General features: G+C 43.9%; 5 protein-coding genes across 8 annotated transcripts; 3 read left to right on the top strand and 2 right to left on the bottom strand.

Moving 5' to 3' along the window:
- Positions 1-109: 109 nt before the first annotated feature.
- Positions 110-6,195, top strand: LOC6494337. Of its 2 annotated transcripts, XM_001960470.4 has the most exons (13): positions 110-694; positions 770-881; positions 948-1,355; positions 1,419-1,583; positions 1,642-1,755; positions 1,835-2,194; positions 3,063-3,743; positions 3,802-3,981; positions 4,039-4,134; positions 4,223-4,258; positions 4,377-4,652; positions 4,801-5,707; positions 5,773-6,195. In XM_001960470.4, the coding sequence occupies exons 1-13, from the start codon at positions 320-322 to the stop codon at positions 5,981-5,983; spliced, it is 3,921 nt and encodes a 1,306-aa protein (XP_001960506.1). In that variant the 5' UTR covers positions 110-319; the 3' UTR covers positions 5,984-6,195. The 2 variants fall into 2 exon arrangements, with proteins under 2 accessions (XP_001960506.1, XP_032306946.1); XM_032451055.2 differs by lacking the exon at positions 1,642-1,755.
- A 305-nt stretch (positions 6,196-6,500) lies between these two features.
- LOC6496232 (tigger transposable element-derived protein 3) lies at positions 6,501-7,567 on the bottom strand. Its single transcript, XM_001960469.4, has 2 exons — positions 7,271-7,567; positions 6,501-7,210 (listed from the first exon to the last, which is right to left on the bottom strand). The coding sequence occupies exons 1-2, from the start codon at positions 7,381-7,383 to the stop codon at positions 6,655-6,657; spliced, it is 669 nt and encodes a 222-aa protein (XP_001960505.1). The 5' UTR covers positions 7,384-7,567; the 3' UTR covers positions 6,501-6,654.
- Positions 7,568-7,670: 103 nt separating this feature from the next.
- LOC6494338 (zinc finger and BTB domain-containing protein 41) lies at positions 7,671-10,318 on the top strand. The gene is made up of 6 exons (XM_001960468.4): positions 7,671-8,245; positions 8,304-8,615; positions 8,671-8,859; positions 8,913-9,014; positions 9,075-9,750; positions 9,806-10,318. Exons 1-6 carry the CDS (start codon positions 7,702-7,704, stop codon positions 10,059-10,061), a joined length of 2,079 nt encoding a protein of 692 aa, XP_001960504.1. The 5' UTR covers positions 7,671-7,701; the 3' UTR covers positions 10,062-10,318.
- Positions 10,319-10,327: 9 nt separating this feature from the next.
- On the bottom strand, positions 10,328-10,968 carry LOC6496231 (NADH dehydrogenase [ubiquinone] 1 alpha subcomplex subunit 6). Its single transcript, XM_001960467.4, has 3 exons — positions 10,752-10,968; positions 10,566-10,681; positions 10,328-10,513 (listed from the first exon to the last, which is right to left on the bottom strand). The coding sequence occupies exons 1-3, from the start codon at positions 10,879-10,881 to the stop codon at positions 10,385-10,387; spliced, it is 375 nt and encodes a 124-aa protein (XP_001960503.1). The 5' UTR covers positions 10,882-10,968; the 3' UTR covers positions 10,328-10,384.
- A 464-nt stretch (positions 10,969-11,432) lies between these two features.
- On the top strand, positions 11,433-19,267 carry LOC6494340 (cell surface glycoprotein 1). Of its 3 annotated transcripts, none has more exons than XM_014907271.3 (2): positions 11,433-11,598; positions 17,698-19,267. In XM_014907271.3, exon 2 carries the CDS (start codon positions 17,782-17,784, stop codon positions 19,183-19,185), a length of 1,404 nt encoding a protein of 467 aa, XP_014762757.1. In that variant the 5' UTR covers positions 11,433-11,598; positions 17,698-17,781; the 3' UTR covers positions 19,186-19,267. The 3 variants fall into 3 exon arrangements, with proteins under 3 accessions (XP_014762757.1, XP_014762759.1, XP_014762761.1); XM_014907273.3 differs by lacking the exon at positions 11,433-11,598 and adding an exon at positions 14,321-14,452; XM_014907275.3 differs by lacking the exon at positions 11,433-11,598 and adding an exon at positions 15,666-15,882.
- The last annotated feature ends 1,033 nt before the right edge of the window (positions 19,268-20,300 follow it).

Raw genomic sequence — 20,300 nt, 5'->3', positions numbered from 1 at the left:
AGATTTTTTTGCTTCTTTTTCCATTAAAAGGGCCATAAATTAGAATATAATTTTAACGACCCGCCCTGTAATCGGTTATCGATAGTCAGTTTAAGCATTTTTTGCACAACCCATGCGGTCACATTTTTTTCCACACATACACACGCATACAGTGCAGGTAACGCGCTATTAGTTTGAGGCTTTATGCGAAAGTGGAGAAAAACAACCCAATCCCAAACGGAATAGTGCCCCCATTGGCCGCCGCAAATCACAAAACGCTTCATACCGATCCCAAGCAGGCGGACGCCATCAAATGAAACGCGGCCAACTTATGTGAGAGATGGCGTTGAACAAAAGGTTGAGCTCCCAAGCGGACGGAGCGGACTTCAAGTTTGCGTGTCGCTGCTGTCTGAAGATGAATACCGAGTTCCTCAAGCTGGACTCTGTGACGGTGGCTCGCAGTCTAGATCCGGCGGAGGCAAAGGACAAGATTCCGCTACTGCGTTGTCTGCTGTACTGTACACGCGGTGAAAACCCGGCCGAGCTTCCTCAGTACATCTGCATCGAATGCAGCCAGAGCCTTCAGGTAGCCTACTACTTCCTCCAGAACGCAGTTCGGGCGCACGACATCCTGTGTCGCAAATTGTGTCCGAATAAGGTTATCAAGACTCGCGTCAACGGTTCCCTAGGCCAGGAGCTGGAACAACATTTGGAGGTTTGTATGAAAAAAAGTGGGAGGGGGAGGTAAACATCCCCCATGAAATGCCTCAATGTTTACTTTTATTTTTAGAGCGATACTGAAAGGACGAAGCCCCTAAAAACAATGCGCCACGAGTGCCAGGTGTGTGGAGTCATCGTTTACAATCGCTTGGAGCTAAAGCAGCACATCCGCCTTCATGCAGGTATACATTACACAAAAAAGGGTTAAATTCAGTCATGCTATAACATGGAACCCCTATTCCTATTAGATGGACTTGCTTATCACTGCAAAATGTGCAGCTATACCACACTGAAGCAGCGTCTGTTGCACGATCACTATCGTTCGACCCACAACCAAACCCCTGCCCAGGCAGAGGAGCTCTCTAAGGTGAAGCTGGAGCCCATAAAAAAGGAGGATGAGGTGAAGGTGTGCACCATGGAGGATATGGAGCTGCTGATACCCACAGTACTGACGCCGGAGGACTATTCAGCGGTACCGATCGACGCTGACCAACTGCGGGATATTGAACAGCAGCTGGCGGCCACAATGGGCGAGGCAGCGCCGGGGGTGGACACTCTTACCTCGACATTACCGCCCATGGATACCCAAAACGTGAGCATCGGCACCGAGTATCTTGTCTTGCCAGATGGATCTCTACAGCAGGTCAACGGAGGCGGTGCGTTTTATCTGACTGTGTTCACCATGACTCTCTGTTTACTTACTTTATCATCATCCTTAGGCGTGGTCATTGAGTATATAGATGATAGCAAGCCTGCAAATTCAAATCCCCATCCCCCCTCCATCAACATAAACCTGCAGAATCTTCTGGGGGGCGACGAGAACGAGGGGATGGACATCGATGTCAATGAGCTGATTGTGGAGGATGTGCTCCCGCAAATAAAAGGTAAGATTCTCATCATTGCACACGAACTCTTATAGGACTTTTCGTTTTGCGCTTTCAGTAACGCAGAAGCCAGCGCCGCTTGGATCTCCAGTGCACAAGCACAAATGCAAATTGTGCCCCAAAACATTCGCCACTTTGGCACGTCTAAAGTCTCACCAGTTGACGCACAGCCGTTAGTTGAACCCAAAAATGCCGATGCATATATTTAAGCATCCACAATGACTAATATGCTTTGTTTTTGACCCACACAGATTTGCCCAAGTTTTTCTGCGATCAGTGCGAATACTACTCACTGCGCAGTGCCGATCTCATCCAGCACTATCAGAGCCAGCACCACCGGCCGGAGGGAGTTGCGGAGAAACCGGATGGTATAAAGCAGGAGGTGCGCACATACTCATGCGACATGTGCCTCTTTGAGACTCGTACTGTCAACGAACTTCGCGTCCACTATGCACAAAGTCATACGGTCCAGCCGACGGATGTGGAGCTGCGTCCCAGCTGGACGGCAGATAGCAGTCAGAATGCCAAAACCGATGATCCATCTATGGAGGAGAAGCCGCCGACTCTTCCGCCATTGACAAGCTCTTCCGAAAACCACGTACCCATCAAATGTGAGTCTTGAGAAAGTAATAACCAGGGCGCTTATGCTGGTTCGGTCGTCATTTTACGGTATAGCGGAGCGTTAGGAAATAAGTCGCCAATGAACGTTTTTTTGTGCTTTAATTGGTGACAATTTTTTTTGTTTTTATTCTTTAATCAAAGTTATTTTTTTTTTTAAGAAAGTTTTTTAACTGAATATGTTAAGATTCTTTCTGTTTTTACAATCTATTGTGATCACAATTCCATTTCAGTTATTGTTTTTTAACTTTTATTTTGAGTGGTATAAGTATTTATTTTTCCTATTTATTTTATTTTTTGTTATTTATTTTTTTGTTAAATTCATTCGGCTTAAATTTTCTAGCAACCCTTGTACCGACTTAAAAAGTCTGTATTTTACAAAAGAAGTAAGGAATATAATGTAAATATATTAGTAAATAGTTTAAAGAGAAACATATATATTTGAAAATTGTCCATGTTGCTGCCACACATATTTTATGTATTAAAAATCCTAGCATTTATACTTTCTATTAGTAAATCACGATTGCATTTAGTGTTTCTTGGCCTTTATAAAGCGGTGGTAGGGTCCTGGGGCTTTCCTTAAGCAAAAAGCAAAAAAAAAATAAGGACAAAAAAGATCTTAAGCTATGCTTTCAATTCAATCTATGATAAGAGCGCTTACTGCTGCAAATGGAGGGATTGTGATCACAAGTTGTGGCTTTCGGTAAGGACGTGAACAGGATTATGTATATTATTTATGTTTCTTAGACTTTTCTTTTGCACACTAACCAAAAAATTTTCGTTGTAACTTAACCGTTTGTAAGCCCCTTGAGTTGAATTATTATTTATTTTATTGTATTTATTTAATGCAACTATTTGCAGGTCCTCCTGCAGTTGCAGACACACAGGGGCAATTTCAGCAGCTGCCGGTGGAAGCAACGACATCCGTTGCCCAAACCGAGGTCATCAATGCGGTGGTAGATGCCACGCCGCATTTTTTTGCGGCCACTTCCAATTCCATTGACGCAGTACATGCGCCACCAGTGACAGAAGTTGCCGGAACCACTGGCGGCTCATTCGAAATCTTTCCAGAAATCTCCCAGGGCGATTTGACGGCCCAGGAATCCGTTCCACAGGCGCCGGCCAATACTTCCAATCAAAATATTTCCATGTTCGGCGACATGCAGGATTTTATTGACAACACCGACGTGGCTGCCATATGCACCATTCCAGCTGATGACATGCCCGTGGTAGATGGCGACGACATCGTTATTGATAACAACAATATCAGCCTGGACTTTGATGCCGAAAACCTGTTCGAGGACTTTGACGAAGACGAGGAGGTGGCGGCCGAGGAGGAGGACGATGAGGGCGAAAACGAGGATGAGAATGAGAACAATGATGCAGCCACTGACCAAAACCTGCTGCTAACCAGTGACGATGACGACGTGGACGATTTCGATGATGAGCAGTCGAAGCATCTTCAGAAGCCCTACTGCATTTATTGCAACAAAAAGTTCACCAGTCAGTACAAGTTTGAGAATCACATGTTTGTGCATCGGGGTAGGTTACTGATTCCTTTCCAGTTAATATAAATTACTTACATGTTGTCTGCTTTAAGGTCTGGCCCCCTATCGCTGCGAATTGTGTACCAATCTGTACAACATGAAGCGACTTCTGATCAGGCACTACAAAACTGTGCACAAGCGCATGCCCACAAGGGATATGGTCCAAGCCAAAGGTGATAAGGTTACGATGGCACGCACTAGCCTTGAAAAGATCGAAACGAACCTGAACAAGAGTAGGTTTCAAATAGGCATTAGGTTTGGATATATTAGTAATTTTATTCCATTTTTAGATCCTATGCTCATGTGTGCAAAGTGTCCGTTCGAGTGTGAGCCGGATGGAGAGATGCGAAAGCACTTGAATGCCCACCACGGCATCAACGATGGGGGTAAATTAATAAAACTATAATAATAATATAATAAAATGTATAAAGAATCTTTCTAATTAAAAAATATCATTCTTTCCCCCCTCTATAGTATCAGTGCATGCAAACGAAGTGTTTATTATACGCAGTAAGTACATTTTGGCATAGCAGGTGCCTTTAACACCCTTGTTGCATGGCTTTGAAACCCATTAAAACCATTAACATCTGCATGGCATGGCGTTCAATAAATTAAAATCTATTTCCAGAGCTGCCCTTTGAGTGCCCGCGATGCATTCGCTCGTTTGCGGCCAAGAGCACCTTAGTTCGGCATCTGCAGCGAAGCCATTTGGTGGAGACGATCATCGAGATGCCATCAGCCCATGCAACAGCCAGTTCGGCGGCCACAACTACAACAACGACGGCCACGGCGACCACATCCGGGCCGGCCAGCAGCACTCAGGATGAGGATAAGCCAGACCTCAAGATGACAGTATCGTCGACTGCTGCTGAAAGTGGCGGAGGCGATGGCAATGGGGAATGCGGTAAGAGAGTGAATAGCCTTGCAAGATTGAACTCAAATTCCAATTCCCACCATGCCCAACGTGTGCGCACGAACCCATCGATTGATAAACTAAAACAATTATTGTTCGATGACGAACAATGATCGTTGATTACTATTGTTCTTACCAGAGGGAACAGGCAGAGATGATGGAGACGTAGCAGGAGAAGGAGCATCAATGAAAGCGGAATTAACACAACCCAAAGAGGAAATCGACGTCGTTTCACTGGAGACCTCAGCTCTCCCATCAGCAGGCATATCAACAGCATCGTCAGCTCATCCTGGAACCATTGTAACAACATCAACTTCAACCATCACAACTGTAGCCTCATCCACATCGTCAACATTCTCGACAATGATCCCCACGCCCACGCCATTCGATTTAGACTGTGACCTGATATCCGATGTCCCAGCCGAGCAATCCTCCTCCACGCCCAATACCCACTCCAATCCCAGCACCCTCCTAAATGGCACGGACAAGTTTCTGTCCACTTCGCCACATGAAGAGAAGTATACACCTTCCAATTCCCGACTGCCGCGAACCCCATCCTACAAGTGTAAGTTATGCAGCGAGACATTCGACGAACTGGGAAAGCTGGTGAAGCACGAGATGGTGCACTCGAGCACGGAATCTAATCGGTATGGATATCAGCATAAGTGCGCCATTTGCAGCACCAGCTACCGAAACTTAACCTTGCTGAAGTTCCACATGAAACGGCACACGAATCGCAAGATTCAGTGCAAGCTCTGCCCAAAGTCTTTCGCGACCAACCAGGAACTGGATCGGCACTCGAAGGCCAAGCATATGAGGCAGAAGACCTTCCGCTGCACATTGAACAACTGCAACAAGACGTTCGCGTACAAGCACCACATGGTGCGGCATCAGAATGCGACGCACTTACAGACGCGGCACGTGTGCCACATATGCGACAAGGAGATGATGACTAGCCTACATTTGCGTAACCACATGTCGGTGCACAAGAGTGGAACGTTGTACAAATGTCCGCATTGTGATCGAACATATTTGCGTCGGGGACGGTAGGTGTTGCATTTATTCTCTACATTTGGACGTTGTTTCTCAATTATTTTTTGTCTTTCCATAGGATTTGTTCACATATTCTGAAAGTTCACAAAATACATGTAACCGATGAGGAACTAGCCGTAATCTTCCGCGGTAACGTAAACTCCAACAACTCTCACGATTTAAAGTCGATGAGCTGCCAGGGACAGCTAGTGCGACGCAAGGATTTGGAAATCAAAACTGAAGTGAAAGATGAACCGGGTCTTCAAACATCTACAGAGGATATATCATAATAGTTGAGACTCATACTCCTGCTAGTAATGGCACACACATCGCACATTGTACAAAGTTAAATATATAGCCTAAGTTCCCCTCCTCACAAAGCCGCGCATATAATGTCATGAAATTATCCCAACTAAGTGCTAGACTAAGAATACCTTACCATACCTTAAACTAGATCGGCCATTGCGCCCAAATATATAGACAACAACGTCGAAAAAATCAAGTCGACAGCCTTGTGTATGACAAGTATTGGTAGTACCACTTTAAACTAGGATACGATACGCCTCAGTGGCAATATGTAATTTATATATAACAAAAAAAAGCCTTAATTGTAATTATCTGAAAACAATGTGACGACGATTAAGGCAATCTCCACCAGCTGGCTCTGCATTGGCCAAAGAGAACCAGCTCCGTAGAGTATAAGCACCAAAAATTGTATTGCAAAGCAATTGCTTCAGCGATCACCGTTTTTTTTTTTTTGTACATTTGCAAGCAATAAAAGTCCTTAATAGGTGTAATTCCAGATAATTGGTCTATGAGTTTCTTAACTTTATTTCGAAGCTTAGGTTAGTTCCAGACGCATGTGTATTTATTTATTTACATTTATATATGGTTTTTCAATAAAGTACCCTATAAATAAAACTACTTTGGCTCGAACAACAACTGGGAGAGATTATGGATGTCAGGGAACTTCCTTCTTCATGTTGTTCCACTTCCAACTCCATTGATTTTCCAGACTGTGCAGTTGCTGGTAGGATATGTAGTCATCTTTGGCGAATTCCTTCAGACGGGACAGCTGCATCATAGCCTCGTCGATGGTGAAGATGGGACGGATGACACTGCTGGCGGAGCAGTCATCGTCCGGCAATATGGGTTCACTCTTCACCAGAACCGCCTCGAATGGCTGCATAACCAGGCTGTCATCCATCGGGTTGTACGATATGTTGTGGCGTTTCTGCCACTTCTGCAGCCATCCGGCGGAGGCCGTAAATCCGGAGTAGCCAGCCTGCTCGGCCAGCTCCCTCGCTTTTTCGCGGACTATCTCGCCGTTCAGGGGCATCCCATCGCTCCTGGTCATGGTGAACCATTCGAAACACAGTTCGTCTATGTGAGATCCCTGCTGGGACAGGGGATTCCGTCGTTTCTGGGTCCTATGCATCTTACCACTCTTCAGTTCCAGTCTGATTTCTTCCTTATTTTGAATGATTTTCGAGGCCTGGGTCTTTCCAATATTATACCTGCGGACACTAGAGATTGGAGCCAATTTTTATGATAGGAAGGACAAAAGGATACTTCACCTTTTCGCCAGCTCTCTCACGCTTAGCTGTTCCCGTTCCTGGGCCTCAATCAGTTCGATTTTCTGTTCTACGGTCAACAATATCCGCGGTCCAACGGCTCTGTGTGGTGGCATTCTTTCATTTCAATTCACAAGGAGGGTCTATGAACAGTCTAAGAAGAATCAAGAAGCAAAAGGTAACAAGGACTCCCTAAAATCCTCATTAAAGAAGAATAAAATTATCTGTCCGTTCAGGAGAGTTGCTGTCCGCCCACGGGAAGTGTATAACCAAAAAGAGGCAGAAACGTATTTTGCGGCAAGTGCCGCACGGTCACACTGATTTTTCCCCAATAAAAGAGCGCCGCAAAAATACACATTGTTTGAGCGAAATCACTTTTAACCCAAACAAAAGAAGAACTATCTTAGGCGAGGAACAAAACAAAGGAAATAACCATGGATGTCCCAACAGTTGTTGCGGAAGCATCACTGGCGACCATGAACAAGGCCAATGCGGGAAAGTGCCGGGCGTGCCTCTCGGTGAACCGGAAAACCGTCGCTCTGGACGCTGCAGTACCGAACTTGCAAAAATCCCGAACCTATGGACAAAGCTTGAAGCAGTGCACCAACATGGACATGCAGGTCATCAGCCCCGGCGGCTACTTGTGGCCAATGCAGATCTGTGTGCGTTGCTGTCGCGCCCTGGAGGTGGCTATGCACTTTGTGGAGATGGCTTTGGACTCGAATCTCAAGTTGTACGCTGAAGCTAAGACTGTGAAGGTGCCCAGTCCGAGTCCCACTGGGGAGCTGAAGCGAAAGGCCAGCAGTGAGTCGCTGCATTGGAACCAATTCAGTCAGGAGTTCGAGCAATTTGTGGAGAGCTACGAGGGCGCGACGACAGGTCCCATCGAGGAGAATGTCCTCTACATGCGTGGAGCCAAAGTCCCACGACTGGATGCAGATGCTTCGGCCAGTAAAAGGACCCCCAAAGAAGATGAAGGTATGTAGTTTCTTTTTAACAATAGATGCTTGTTCTAATCGTTTACAAAACTTTCAAGTTATACTCTTCGATGTCAAGTACGACACCAACAATCTTGAGGAGGAGGACGAGAACGACGGCTCGGATGCCAAGAACAGCGAAACCTTCTTTGAGAGCAGTATTACGTCCGTAAAAGGAACACAAAGTGCTATTTTAGCCACTTCATCGGAAAGCAAGAATGGCGAAAATAATAACAATTATACTTTTAATAACAAAAACGGAGAAGTACCCGATTGCCTGCCAGATGCGGAGCGCGAACTTATACAACGCGCTTCCTACATGACACTTAACGATAATGACAGTAGTACAAAAGCGGAAAACGTCTCAAAACGTAAGCTGGTAACATAAAATTATTTAAAATTTACGGATAAAGTGTTCTCTTTTAGCTTCTGAAAGCCAACCTCTTCAAGAGGCATCGGGCAGTCCGACAAGTGGAGTCTTAAACACCAATATACCTATTCTTAAATGCACAATTTGCCAATATACCCAAACGGATGCCAAACTTCTAAGAAGTCACTACAAAAGTATTCACAAGATGTACATGGCGGAGGATGACATTATTGGGTTGAACAAAAGTGGGTTAATACTTTCCTTTACTTTTCATAATTCAAGGAGTTTTTACTTGTAGATCAAAGTTTCAAGTGCCGTCCTTGTAATAGTTATGAGACAAAAGACAGGAGTGAAATGCAGAGGCATCTTATCGACCATCACAAAATAGATGGTGACTTTGGTAAGCTTAGAATTAATGTTAAAATCAGGATTAATTACTTAACTCTGTGTAATCCTGCAGAAATGTACTGCTACGTCCAGCAGAACTGTCCAGCCTGTGCGCGTATCTTCAAAGATCAGCGTTCGGCAAGGAAACACTACACCAGAGTGCACACTCCCACACAGGTTGTGGTTGTAGCCACGGAGTCGCATATCTGCAGTGTGTGCGACAAAGTCTTCAACCAAAAGGCCAGCCTGCACAGCCACCAGCGCTTCTGCCAGGTTAAGGATCCTGTCCACTGCACTTTCTGCGAGCAGCAGTTTAGCAGCGTTCGCAAGTATGAGCTGCACTTGCAGCAACTCCATTCCGTGGAAACGCTTCACGAGTGTGAGGTGTGCCATCGCAGCTTCAAGAGTGCTGACACTCTGGCTATGCACAGGAAGAGGCACTCGGAACGCCACTTTCAATGCGACAAATGCTCCTTGAACTATGTGAATTCCGCAGAGTTGAGGGTCCACTATGAGCGGGCCCATGTGAACGAGGAGCAAGTGAGCTGCCTTACCTGCGGCAACAAATTCCAGAACTTTGCATTGATGCGGGAGCACGAGCAAAGGAGTCATCAGAAGCAGGTCTGGCGGTGCGAAGTTTGCAACTTTGAGGCTGCCTCCAGGTCGCGGTGGCGTCAACACCAGTACGAGCACATGGAGTATCCTTACAAGTGTCAGAACTGCACTGGCGAGTTTGCCGATCGAAGCAAGTAAGTAGTCACGTTCTTATCAAAGAAAAGGATGACTTTAGTGATCGCTTTGCAGGATTCGCCAACATTCCAAGAAGGTGCATGGCATCGAGCTTACCGACGAGCAGCTGGCTGAAATGTTTAGAGAGAAAAAGGGCTACACCAACCGTCACGATGCATTTAACAAATCAAACAACTCTCTGGAGATTCCCGATTTTACGGACGACTGTTTCGCCGAACTGAAGAGCCTGGGCGTTGACTACGACGACATTACCACAGATCTCTTCACCAATTCCACTGCACTGGACAAGCTGTTGGACTTAATTCCCTGAACTGATAACCGATCCGATTACCCGTAGATTTAACGAAAAAAAAAACAAGCTGCATGAACAATAGCTAACGAGAGCTAGAAGACTGTCACCACATTGAAAATCACCAGAACACTGCACCTCACTTAAACCGACCACATTGCTCAGAAGACTTAGACCAAACTGTAGAGTACATATTATTTGTATCTATAGGCAGAACAAGATATTTTTGAAGTCACAATCTCAATAAACCGCAACTATTATGCGTTTGAAAAGCGCCACAATCAGTGTTTTTCGTATTTACACTTCAAACGAGGTTTTATTTAGACTATTTTGAATATCTGTAACTAATTAACGCCCTGAATGAATTTTGAGAGGAAATCCGTAGGCTTGGGGTCTTGCGACTCCTTCCAGTAGCGCATAATGTGGCCCTTCTGTTTCCAGATCTCTACAGACTCCTTGAGCTCCATTTGGCCCTGAAAGAAGGAGCAAAATTAGCGCGCATAAAGATCTGTTTTGATGTCTTACCTTGATGACCAGCATATCGATCACCCTGATGTCGGTCACGTTGCGGTGTTTCACAAACTCCTCGCGCAACTTGTCCCGGCACTGCTCCACGGTCATGGGAATGTCGTAGTCCATGACTGCAAGGGTATAACGATGTTTATATAGTCTCAGGAGTATCTGTTTGATGACATAACGGGGAGCACTCACCGATGTAGGGAATCTGGCGGTACCAAGCCTTATAAAGATTGAGGGCACGCTTGCGGGCTTCCTCCCGGTCCACGGACAGGATGGGACGCACCTGCTGCACAGCCCGCTTCACAGCTTCACGCCCAGCCATAGTTTTTATATTTTCTATTATTTTTTGGTCGGACTGAGAATTGTTGTTGCTAGGTGCAGTGTGACTGTGCTTCAAAAAAAAGGACTGCTAAAAATTCAGTATTTTTTTTCAATTTATTAGTTTGAAATGTTTTAAATATTAATATTTTTAAACAAGTTACCTTAATTATACTTTAAGAATTATTACATTTATCTAGTCAATCCATTCAAATAAATGTGAATAATAATATAATGTTCAAAAGAGATTCAGTGCTGTAAAACCTCCATTCGTTATCGATAACCGTCAATGGCGCCATTCAAAATTCAAACATGTTTTATTTTTGTTTGGACTGATCTTTGCTTTTGTTTGGCTCATCTTTTGTGCGAGCTGAAAGGACAGGCATTGTGGCCACCGTCGCACAAAAACTGCACATTGTTTGGCTGTCACATGCACAAAGACAGCTGAAAAAATTGCGCTTTCATTCATTAAAGCTGGCATTGTTGCTGCGGGTGATGATGTTGCTGCTGGATTTGTGGTTGTTGCTTCGGCGGCCAACGTGCTGAGCCGCGATCTTCGGGCTCAGTTGAAAACACGTTACGCGCCTGTGAAGAGCTAGCCCACGGATACGATCCAAAGCCAGCGGATTCAAATTCGAAAGTTTTTACACCGCGTGCGTTTGCGAATAACAATAACAACCATATAGTAGCAGCACCAGCAACACAACAACAATAATAATTTGTATGTTTCGTTTTGTGTGTCCAAGATTTAATTTTTTATGCAAATGCAGTTTGGCGGGCAAAGCGGCAAACTTTTTTGGCTGGACGACAATTTCTAATTTAATTGGCAGCAGCAACAGCAGCGCCCAGCAATTTACCATAAACGAATGGAAAGCTGACAAAAGTGAACACCCAAGTCATCGGCTCTTATTTATTGTGCATAATCAAGCCAATCAATGTGTTTTCTTTTCTGTTTTTTTTTTCATTTCCATTCATTTTGTTTTATTTGCCATTTGCGATAAGCTCGATCACGCAGTCAAGTAGGCATTCGCCAGAATTTCAGTTCTTTCATCGGAATGTCCCAATTTCTTAACTACCGCCATTATGCCATAATTGTCGGCCTAACGAATATTAATAAATTTCAAATAACGATCTGCGTGTGCCACTTTTTTGCCATCTTCTCTTACTTCTTTCCCCTTTCGGGCAGTGTAGGCAAATTGGCAAGCGCCGTTAATTGGAAATTTTCTTTGTCAAGGTTGAGATTCCGCCACCGATTCCGTACTCATAGCCGTACCCGTACCCGTACCGTCTCCGTCTCTATCTCCGGGACGTCGTCAAGTGCACGTCCAATTAACGTGTTATTCAACCGCGCTCGCAAATAGATCATTAAAATAAAACACACTCGGCCAGCCGGTAATTGTAATGATGTGCAAACATCGAAAACCATCTGGATTGGTAGAGATCTGGAACTGAGGCATTCTAGAGTCTAGAGTCCCAGTAATTAGCACATCGATTGGTGGCCTCTCCAACCACTGGCCAAAACTGGCTTCCTCCGCACCAAAGTGCTCCCCAGCGAGCCAAGAATAAAAAAACAGGTCGCCTTATAGAGAAAAAACAGAACTCTAACGGTGTTGGATCTTGGTTAATTTTCGTTCAAAATTTGTTAGTAAATTGGTTTGGTTATTGATTGAAAATTATATTTCAGTTAGGAGTTCTTTTGGAAAAGTTTCTTTTCCAATGTGCTCTTAAGTTAGGACTTAAAACTAAACACCATCTAATCTAATTTATTATTCAAAACACCTTTAAAGATTATCGAATAGTTGACCCATTTTCTTGACTTTTTTCCTGTGCAGTCTTACCAGTTTTCCCGGCTTTTATGATGGCCAGCATGTATATGGGGCATTGCTTTTGGTTTTTGGGGCCAGGCCTGGCCAGGCCACTCCCCGCCAGGCATAAGCATAGGAAACAGGCCTAGGCACAGGCGCAGAGTCAAACGGCTTTTCCCACTCCATTCCACTCCAGCCCAAATCCTCCCACCTCCGCCTCACTTTTCACGGCCATCCGGGGGATTGGCTGGAAGCTTTGCGCGGAAGCCCCGGGCATTAGGGCACCCACAGAATCGTGTAAATAGCAAATACACTTTGCTCTCGCTATCAGCGAAATAATCAAATAACAACACCAAAAAAACCGAAATAAAAAAACGCCCAACACGACCGCGAACACAAAATCATAAAATTTTGGTGTTGGCAAAAGTTATCAAGCCGATATGGTTTCGTCTGTCGATATGTGGAATTCGAGGGTTTATACCTGATAGTAAAATAGGAATCACGGAAACATGTTTACGAAAATGGTTTATGAAAATTATATTTGCTAGGCGTGTCCCTTTATCCACAAAGAATGCAAAAAAGTTCCTTAGATGGCGGTTATCTTAGAAAACTTAAACAAATTAAGCAAATTTCCATATAAATTTATGGTGACATTATTATCTTTTATGTTTTTATCAAGAGGTCTCTTTTGAGGAACCGATAAGTATAGTTTTAGTGATTTTTTTTAGTTATTTTTGGAGCAATGTGTCATTAGAGGTACTCCAAAACTAGTAGCCCTTAAAACTTCAAATCTACCACCTCAAGAAGTGGAATTCTTTCAAGAAGTTCTCTTTTTAAACCTTTTTTTTTTTGAAGATAAAGAGTGAGTGCAGAACCTTTTTAAAAAGTTGCAAGCATTCGACTAATATTTGTTTATTGCTTAATGTTAGCAATTCGTACCAGCCACTCAAAAAATAAAAAATCCCTCAGCAAACAAGTTAGGACACTTTAATTGCTGATCTATAAATAAATAATAATTGTGCTGATCATAAAGCAATACCGCGACTAATCTTTGAGTCATTGAATAACCACTCAGGTGGAAGTCAGTACGTGCCTCTCTGGAGCCAACTGTCCCCGTAGTGCTGACCCAAAGAGTAGGGAGTGAGTCAACAGGTGCGACAGGTTTTCTTCCCATCTACTCTCAAGGGGGCTGCAGTGCAACCAAATACGCTTCAGAATCAGATAATCGGATCCTCCATATTCATGATTTGTTTCAGATCATGTGACTCTCTAGCGTGTAAACCAGAAATATTTGGGCAAACATTTTAGGCCAACGTTTTAGCCCAAAAACTGTGGCTGTCGGAAGTTGGCCGTTAAGTTGGACACTCTGGGATACCCAGATGATGCATAATTTGCAAGCAATTAAGTAATGTACACATTTGTGTATTTATTTGTTATTTATTTTGTTGGTGTCGCGCTAAGTTATAGAGCGCAGAGCGCACCTTTCACGCGCAGGGCGCCTCTAGGGCATTTTCTGTTTGGCTATTAAGAGCCCACCAACAACATTATATTTTGTATTCGGTATTTATTTTGCCAGCCATATATTGCGCACGAGCAGAGCGATAACTAAAAAAACGACGACGGGCTCCAAGCTCCAAGCTCCCAGGCATATTGCCATTGCCGTGCCAGTTGCTCAGGTTCGGTTTGGGTTTTCAGTTTTCAGTTACGTTTCGGCGTTTTACGGTAACGCAGCGGACGACACGAAAATAACAGTTAGCTTCCCAATTTTAGGTGCGTCTATATCTTCTACTCTTTAAGTGTTAGTGTGTGTGTGCCAAAAGTGAGAAATAATATTTTTTCGAAAAAAAAATACTTGCAAACGTGTAAATATTGTCTGAGCGCCTTAAGATTGCTCATACGCCGTGTTGGTCGCTGGCGAAAAAAATAAATTAATAAATAAAAGAAAAAAAGCCGCTTACGCTTATTGTGTTCGTGACTTTGACATTTTGTGGCCGTTAAATTGCTAGACTATGGCGAATTGTCGTGTATCTGAAACACGTTCTATTTAATGCAAAAATTCCTTAAACGAAATCGTTTAAGCTTTCACATTATGCAAAAAAATGAAATAGTGACGAGCTAGGGCACACATAACCGTAATAAATCCCCACATAAATTGCCACAAAGCGTCAAAAAAAAAATATAAAACCCTATAAAAAATATTTACAACTAATTATGCACCCAGGCAGCAAAACACTCTCGCTGAATCCGACGATGGATCGTCGTACCTTGAACTCTCTTTGGTTTTATTTCTTGCCTTTTTTTTAATGCCAGTCGATTTCACTTTCTTTTTACTTGCTGGGGCCTGCTGGGACCGTTAATCACATGATTGGGTAATAGCTCCTCTCATTGCAACACCTTATCTGCTCGGATTATGCTGGCCCGGCTTATCAGTCTGATTTTGGCAATGACTTTGATAAGATTACCACCGCCGGCCACCGATGCCACTGAAACTGTCACCCTTTCTGGCAATATTTATGAGCCAGCAGTATGCCCCTGAAATTCCCAGACCAGGTCTCAACCAGAGATGTAAACAGATTGCAATTGTTGTACTCCAGTTACCAGTTCACACTCACATAGCTGACCGAGTTTGGAGTACTTGGATACATTTATATATACACTAACCACAATGCCCTCCAGCTCCAGCTGGAGTTGAAGCCAAAACAACAATAAAATATATAAATAAAGGTTCAGGAAAGGGGCTGAGAAACTAATTTGATCTCCCGAGTGATAGACGCACCGCATACACGCAATACTTTGTTTGGTTGGCTCGGGGAGATGGCCAAATCGAATTTCTAAAGCCAAGCTCTTTATGCGTCTCCTCCATTCACACCCTGACTCCAAAGATCTGAAGAATTTGGGTGAAAGACAAGAAAGTTGCCAATCCCCTCGAAAGGAATTTTATATTTTCTGAAACATAAAGCTTTCGCTTTCTTGTCAACACAAAAGATATTAAATAGTAGTTTTTTGTGCCACAACTCAGAACAGATAATTTTATTCACACCGATACATAACAAGTCTCACTATTTCTCGCTCACCTTATGCAAATTGGTAACAAAAATAGCCAACAGTGCACTTCACTTGAGTATTTCAAGGCCAATTCGGACGATTGCCGGCTAACCAAGTGGGAAAATATTATACAAATAGCAAATAGCAGAGGCGAAGTAATAATATTGTTATTTGGCATTAAAGCCAAGTTCGAACTGTGGCCAAAGCTGACCGTAATTAACACCGCCTTGCCCGAACCGCTCATAAAAACGTAAACATTCGCCAGCTAAGACCCGCGGCAGAGTTCAAAACCTGAAAAAAAATAATCCAAGACTTGGCTATAAAATCGCTTTCCTTACGATTTTATCAGTTCCCTGCATTGTTTAATTGTTTGTCAAGGGCTTTAGCCAGATTAAGGGAAAATATTACAGTAGTCTGCAGCAGAGGCACTCTCTGAAAATGCTGACAAATTATGTCACACAGTCGTTAGTTACATATAACTAAATATTATGAAACTAGGCAGTAAGTTTACAATTGAATTTTAAGCCGAAAGTAATTAAATTCCAGCTTTAATAGTTTCTCTAATTTATCAATTTTGACAAGCTCTTAGAAGCTTAGCCGTAAAATCGTAAATCTTGAAAAGTTTCAGTGTTTTAATCACTTGATTTGAGCTTGGCTTGGGTTTCGAATAAACCAATCAAAACTTGACTGAGTAATGGAAAGGCAATACCGAGTGCTGACCTCTCCCCGTTGGGGTTCAATTGAACGCGTCTAGAATTTATGAGTGCATTGAGGTCTATAAATTGCAGCTTTTAATTAAATTTGCCCCCCTTTGGGGGCGGAAGACGGAACGGAAAATGAAAAGTTTTCGTATCGTATTCATATCAGTTCCGATCGAATACGTGCGTTGGTCAGTCCGATATCGTGTCACATGGGTATGATCGATTTGGATTCGGAACGCCGGACAATTAGCCTGAGCATGTGCTTTTCCATTCTAGCCCTCGGACCATTTCACTTGGACAAACCCGCGTGTGCCATCGATCTAATTGATATTTAAGCAAGTTTACCTCTATCAGCAATCAGCCGATATTTGCTTTTTGGGGCCCCGACAATAGCCAGTAGCTGACCCTGGCATTCCCATTCCCACTGGCATTGCCACCGAACTTACGTAATTACGCATACGCCATGTGGAACGGGTGTTTTTGGTTTGAACAAGTGCATAGTGTAGAGTAGAACAACTATTTTAAACTATATTTCAAACTATAAAGCAAAAATCAAGCCTCGTTCTAGATTAGATTTTTGTTGAAATCGTACTACGGAAACCTCTAAGAGTTTTATTTCCCTTTAATCCTGATTAGGTTTTGAGGAAACCCCAAAATATTCAAGAGGTTTTTTGGGAACTTGATAATCTAAACTTGAATAAATTTTCGCAAGAGTTGATTTTATCAAATTTTTGAGAAAATGGGGAAAAATATTACCTGATTAAAAAGAAATTACTATAGAATATTTTTTACTTTAATCAATTCTAGAAACCAAGCGGAAACCTTATTATAAATGAAGATTATATATTCTCAGGAATCCCCCAAAGATTATTTAACAATTCCCTGATTCATTATTCATCAGTAAACAAATATATTTATACGAATATCTATAAGAAACACTTGAAGTGAAATTTTTTGCAAATACTGTGTGACTCATTGTGGCCTAATCTCGAAGATTGCCTGAAACTTGACGTCAAGTAGAAACTTAACCCAGCGGCTAAAGGGGTATTTCGATAAGAAATTTTCCTAATTTATAGCGGTATTTTGTTTGGTTCGACCAATCAAAGAAATTATTGCAATTAGTGAGCAATTTTGCATACACATATTGATCTAGAGAAGTCTTTTCACCGCAAATTAGCATGATCGAAAACTAGTGAATTAATTTTTGGCAATTTAAATGCCGAATGCTGAATATTTAATTAATTTCTGGCGGCCTTTCTTCTATTCCAGAGACTGACCGTTAGAGAAGACGACGGAAACGGAAAGTAAAAGCCACGATCGCGACTGAAGATTCAAAGGCAGAGACTTACAAACATGGCCGAGACAATCAACAACAAGCCGACCATACAGATCCGCAGCGGACTGCCCTCGCCCCTGCCGGACAAGAGCCCCTCGCCGGCCACTAAGCTGCTGCTTAACCACGGCAAGCCCAACTTCACCATCTCCCGGAAGGAGGAGAACGGAAATGGAAACGTTAGTCCACAGCCGAGCTCCAACAACAACTACAATGCCTACAGGAGTGCCAACAACAACGTGACCACCGCAAACACCAACAAGTTTATCGTGGGCACCAAGTTCAATGGCGTATTCAAGCCCTCCAATGGCCTCGCCAACGGCAATGGCACCTCTGAGGCTGAAAACGAGGCTGCCAAGGTCGTGCTGCGCCGCCCCAAGTTGGCCGCCTCTCCTCCACCCGCCGAGGGCGAGGACGAGAACGTTCCGGAGTTCATCAGACGCCAGCGACGCATCCAGGAGCGTTTGGCCAAGGAGAACGTTCTGGACTTTGAAAACCGGCGCAGCGGCTACTTCACGCACGTCATGATCTCACCGGACTCCCCCAACCGTACGTCCTTTGTGGAGACCATGGCCAGTCCCGCCATAGTGCCCGCCCTCGAGATCCCAGCTCCAGTCACCGAGCAGGTGCAGGAGGAGAAGGAGCAGGAGGAGCCACAGCCTGTTCCAGTGGCAGCTGCTGTTACCTCAGCCCTGATTACCGAGCCCGAACCAGAGCCGGTGGTCAGCAACGGTCACAGCGAGGTGGTAGCCACTAATGGACACTCCGAAGTGGCCCCCGAGGAGGTGGCCAAGGCCATTGAGGAGGTCAACAAGGCGGTGGCCGGCGAGGAGGATGATAAGCCAGAGGCTGAGCCCGTGGAGGAGGTGGTTCCTGCCACACCCACATCTACCCCGGTTCCAGTCGATGCCCAGGTTGAGGTAGTGGAGCCCGTGCAAAATGGTGTGTCGACTCCAACGGAGGAACCTACTACCAATGGCCAGACGGAGGAGGCCGTTCCCACCACCAATGGTCAAAAGGAGGAAGCAGCTCCCACCCAGAACGGTCAAAAGGAGGAGGAAGCAGCCCCCACCCAGAATGGTCAGAAGGAGGAGTCAGCGCCCACCGAAAATGGAGAGAAAAAGGTGGAGGAGGCCATTACCATTTCCCACACCAATGGCCAAACCAACGACGGTCCCAGCATACCCGCCCCCGACCCAAGCGGGGCTTTGGGAGTGAACTACGAGCCCAAAACTGTGGTCAGCTTCTCCCAGGAGCTGGGCGGCGGCGAGAACAACTATCCCGACACCGTGAAAGTGGTTAGTGATGCTCCTGCCGAGGCCGGAGCCGATGGAGAGCTGAAGGAGCTGACCAAGCTGAAGTTCGACATCAAGAGCGACGACCAGAACGAGGTCCAGGTGACGCCTGTCTTGCGAGCGGAATAGGTGGATTAGCCGAGGTCCTAGCCAGGAGGAGTAGTGCAATTTGTTTTGTTAAACAACAATGGATAAACAATGAAACCATCAACTATTGTATTGTATTTTGTGTTAGCTGCTAAGTTGAAGTTACGAGAAATGTTGCCAAATTTAATTTTATGCTTCGCGCATCAGTCAGTGTCGTGTCGAGAGTGATGAACCAATTCCCTTATATAGGTCTATTGCATGGTCTATATCTATATGGATCCATTTAGATATCTGTATAGATATCTAGCTGTTGAGGCCAAGTCCTCCGGGGGACTTGCGAAACCAAACTACGTTTATATTGCAATAGAAACACTTTGCTTTATTTAAATAAATTATTATTATTACAAAAAATGTGACTTTGGACTGGAGGTGTACATGTCGTAACAGTTCGATACTATATGATTTTATTTACTTTCAATTGAAGTACTATAACTTGTACCTCAAAGATAACATTATTATTGTTTGTCTTGATGGGGTAGGTGTTGTTTAAAAATTAGAACAGTTGTTGTTGAGGGTAAGAGGGCGCTGATAAATGTAAATATTAAACTTTGATTTATGGGGTATTACGGGGCCTCATTGCGATTTCAGGCCATAGGTTTTAAATAAGTTAACAATTAGTCACCTTAGAAAGCTGGCAAAGCTTCAGACGATTCCTCGGCCTGGCTATCGAAAAATTCAAAACAATTTTAAGACCTCGGGCTCACGGAGGGAGTAGTTCTGATGAATGAAAACCGAAAGTGTTTGCCGATGTTTACCTTTGGGTGTATGGTCGTATGACCTTCGCTTCAATATGCTTCAGTCGCAATCAGTTACCTTCCATGATTAATTGCTTTGATTCGGCTGGTTTGTCTATGTGAGATAGTCAGTGATTGATTGGAAGAGTCTTTATGTTGGACATAACTAATAAAATAATAACAAAATAGGAAATAGTGACTCAAAACGGAGGGGAGCTAGGAATGTGTCAGGAATCTTTTTCGGGTTAAGTTTATTGAACAACAAGAGAACGAAGGAGAGTAATATTTAATATCAATTTTGAAAACAATATGTCTGATTCATCCAGGCTTTTATCACAGAATGATTTATGCAATGAATGTTTA

The sequence above is a fragment of the Drosophila ananassae genome, chromosome 3L (genome assembly GCF_017639315.1).
Source record: "Drosophila ananassae strain 14024-0371.13 chromosome 3L, ASM1763931v2, whole genome shotgun sequence".
Classification (NCBI taxonomy): Eukaryota; Metazoa; Arthropoda; class Insecta; order Diptera; family Drosophilidae; genus Drosophila; species Drosophila ananassae.
This window is presented reverse-complemented; position numbering and strand designations above follow the sequence as displayed.

Bases quoted from the DNA above. Each gene is read 5' to 3' on its own strand.
- LOC6494337 (XM_001960470.4), top strand. From the start codon at position 320: ATGGCGTTGAACAAAAGGTTGAGCTCCCAAGCGGACGGAGCGGACTTC. The intron at 1,584-1,641 runs GTAAGATTCTCA...TTGCGCTTTCAG, and splicing joins TGTGCTCCCGCAAATAAAAG to TAACGCAGAAGCCAGCGCCG. The intron at 4,135-4,222 runs GTAAATTAATAA...CCCCCTCTATAG, and splicing joins CCACGGCATCAACGATGGGG to TATCAGTGCATGCAAACGAA.
- LOC6496232 (XM_001960469.4), bottom strand. From the start codon at position 7,383: ATGCCACCACACAGAGCCGTTGGACCGCGGATATTGTTGACCGTAGAA. The intron at 7,211-7,270 runs GTGAAGTATCCT...TAGTGTCCGCAG, and splicing joins GTGAGAGAGCTGGCGAAAAG to GTATAATATTGGAAAGACCC.
- LOC6494338 (XM_001960468.4), top strand. From the start codon at position 7,702: ATGGATGTCCCAACAGTTGTTGCGGAAGCATCACTGGCGACCATGAAC. The intron at 8,860-8,912 runs GTGGGTTAATAC...TTTTACTTGTAG, and splicing joins CATTATTGGGTTGAACAAAA to ATCAAAGTTTCAAGTGCCGT. The intron at 9,015-9,074 runs GTAAGCTTAGAA...GTAATCCTGCAG, and splicing joins CAAAATAGATGGTGACTTTG to AAATGTACTGCTACGTCCAG.
- LOC6496231 (XM_001960467.4), bottom strand. From the start codon at position 10,881: ATGGCTGGGCGTGAAGCTGTGAAGCGGGCTGTGCAGCAGGTGCGTCCC. The intron at 10,682-10,751 runs GTGAGTGCTCCC...ATACCCTTGCAG, and splicing joins CCGCCAGATTCCCTACATCG to TCATGGACTACGACATTCCC. The intron at 10,514-10,565 runs GTAAGACATCAA...TCCTTCTTTCAG, and splicing joins TCGATATGCTGGTCATCAAG to GGCCAAATGGAGCTCAAGGA.
- LOC6494340 (XM_014907271.3), top strand. From the start codon at position 17,782: ATGGCCGAGACAATCAACAACAAGCCGACCATACAGATCCGCAGCGGA.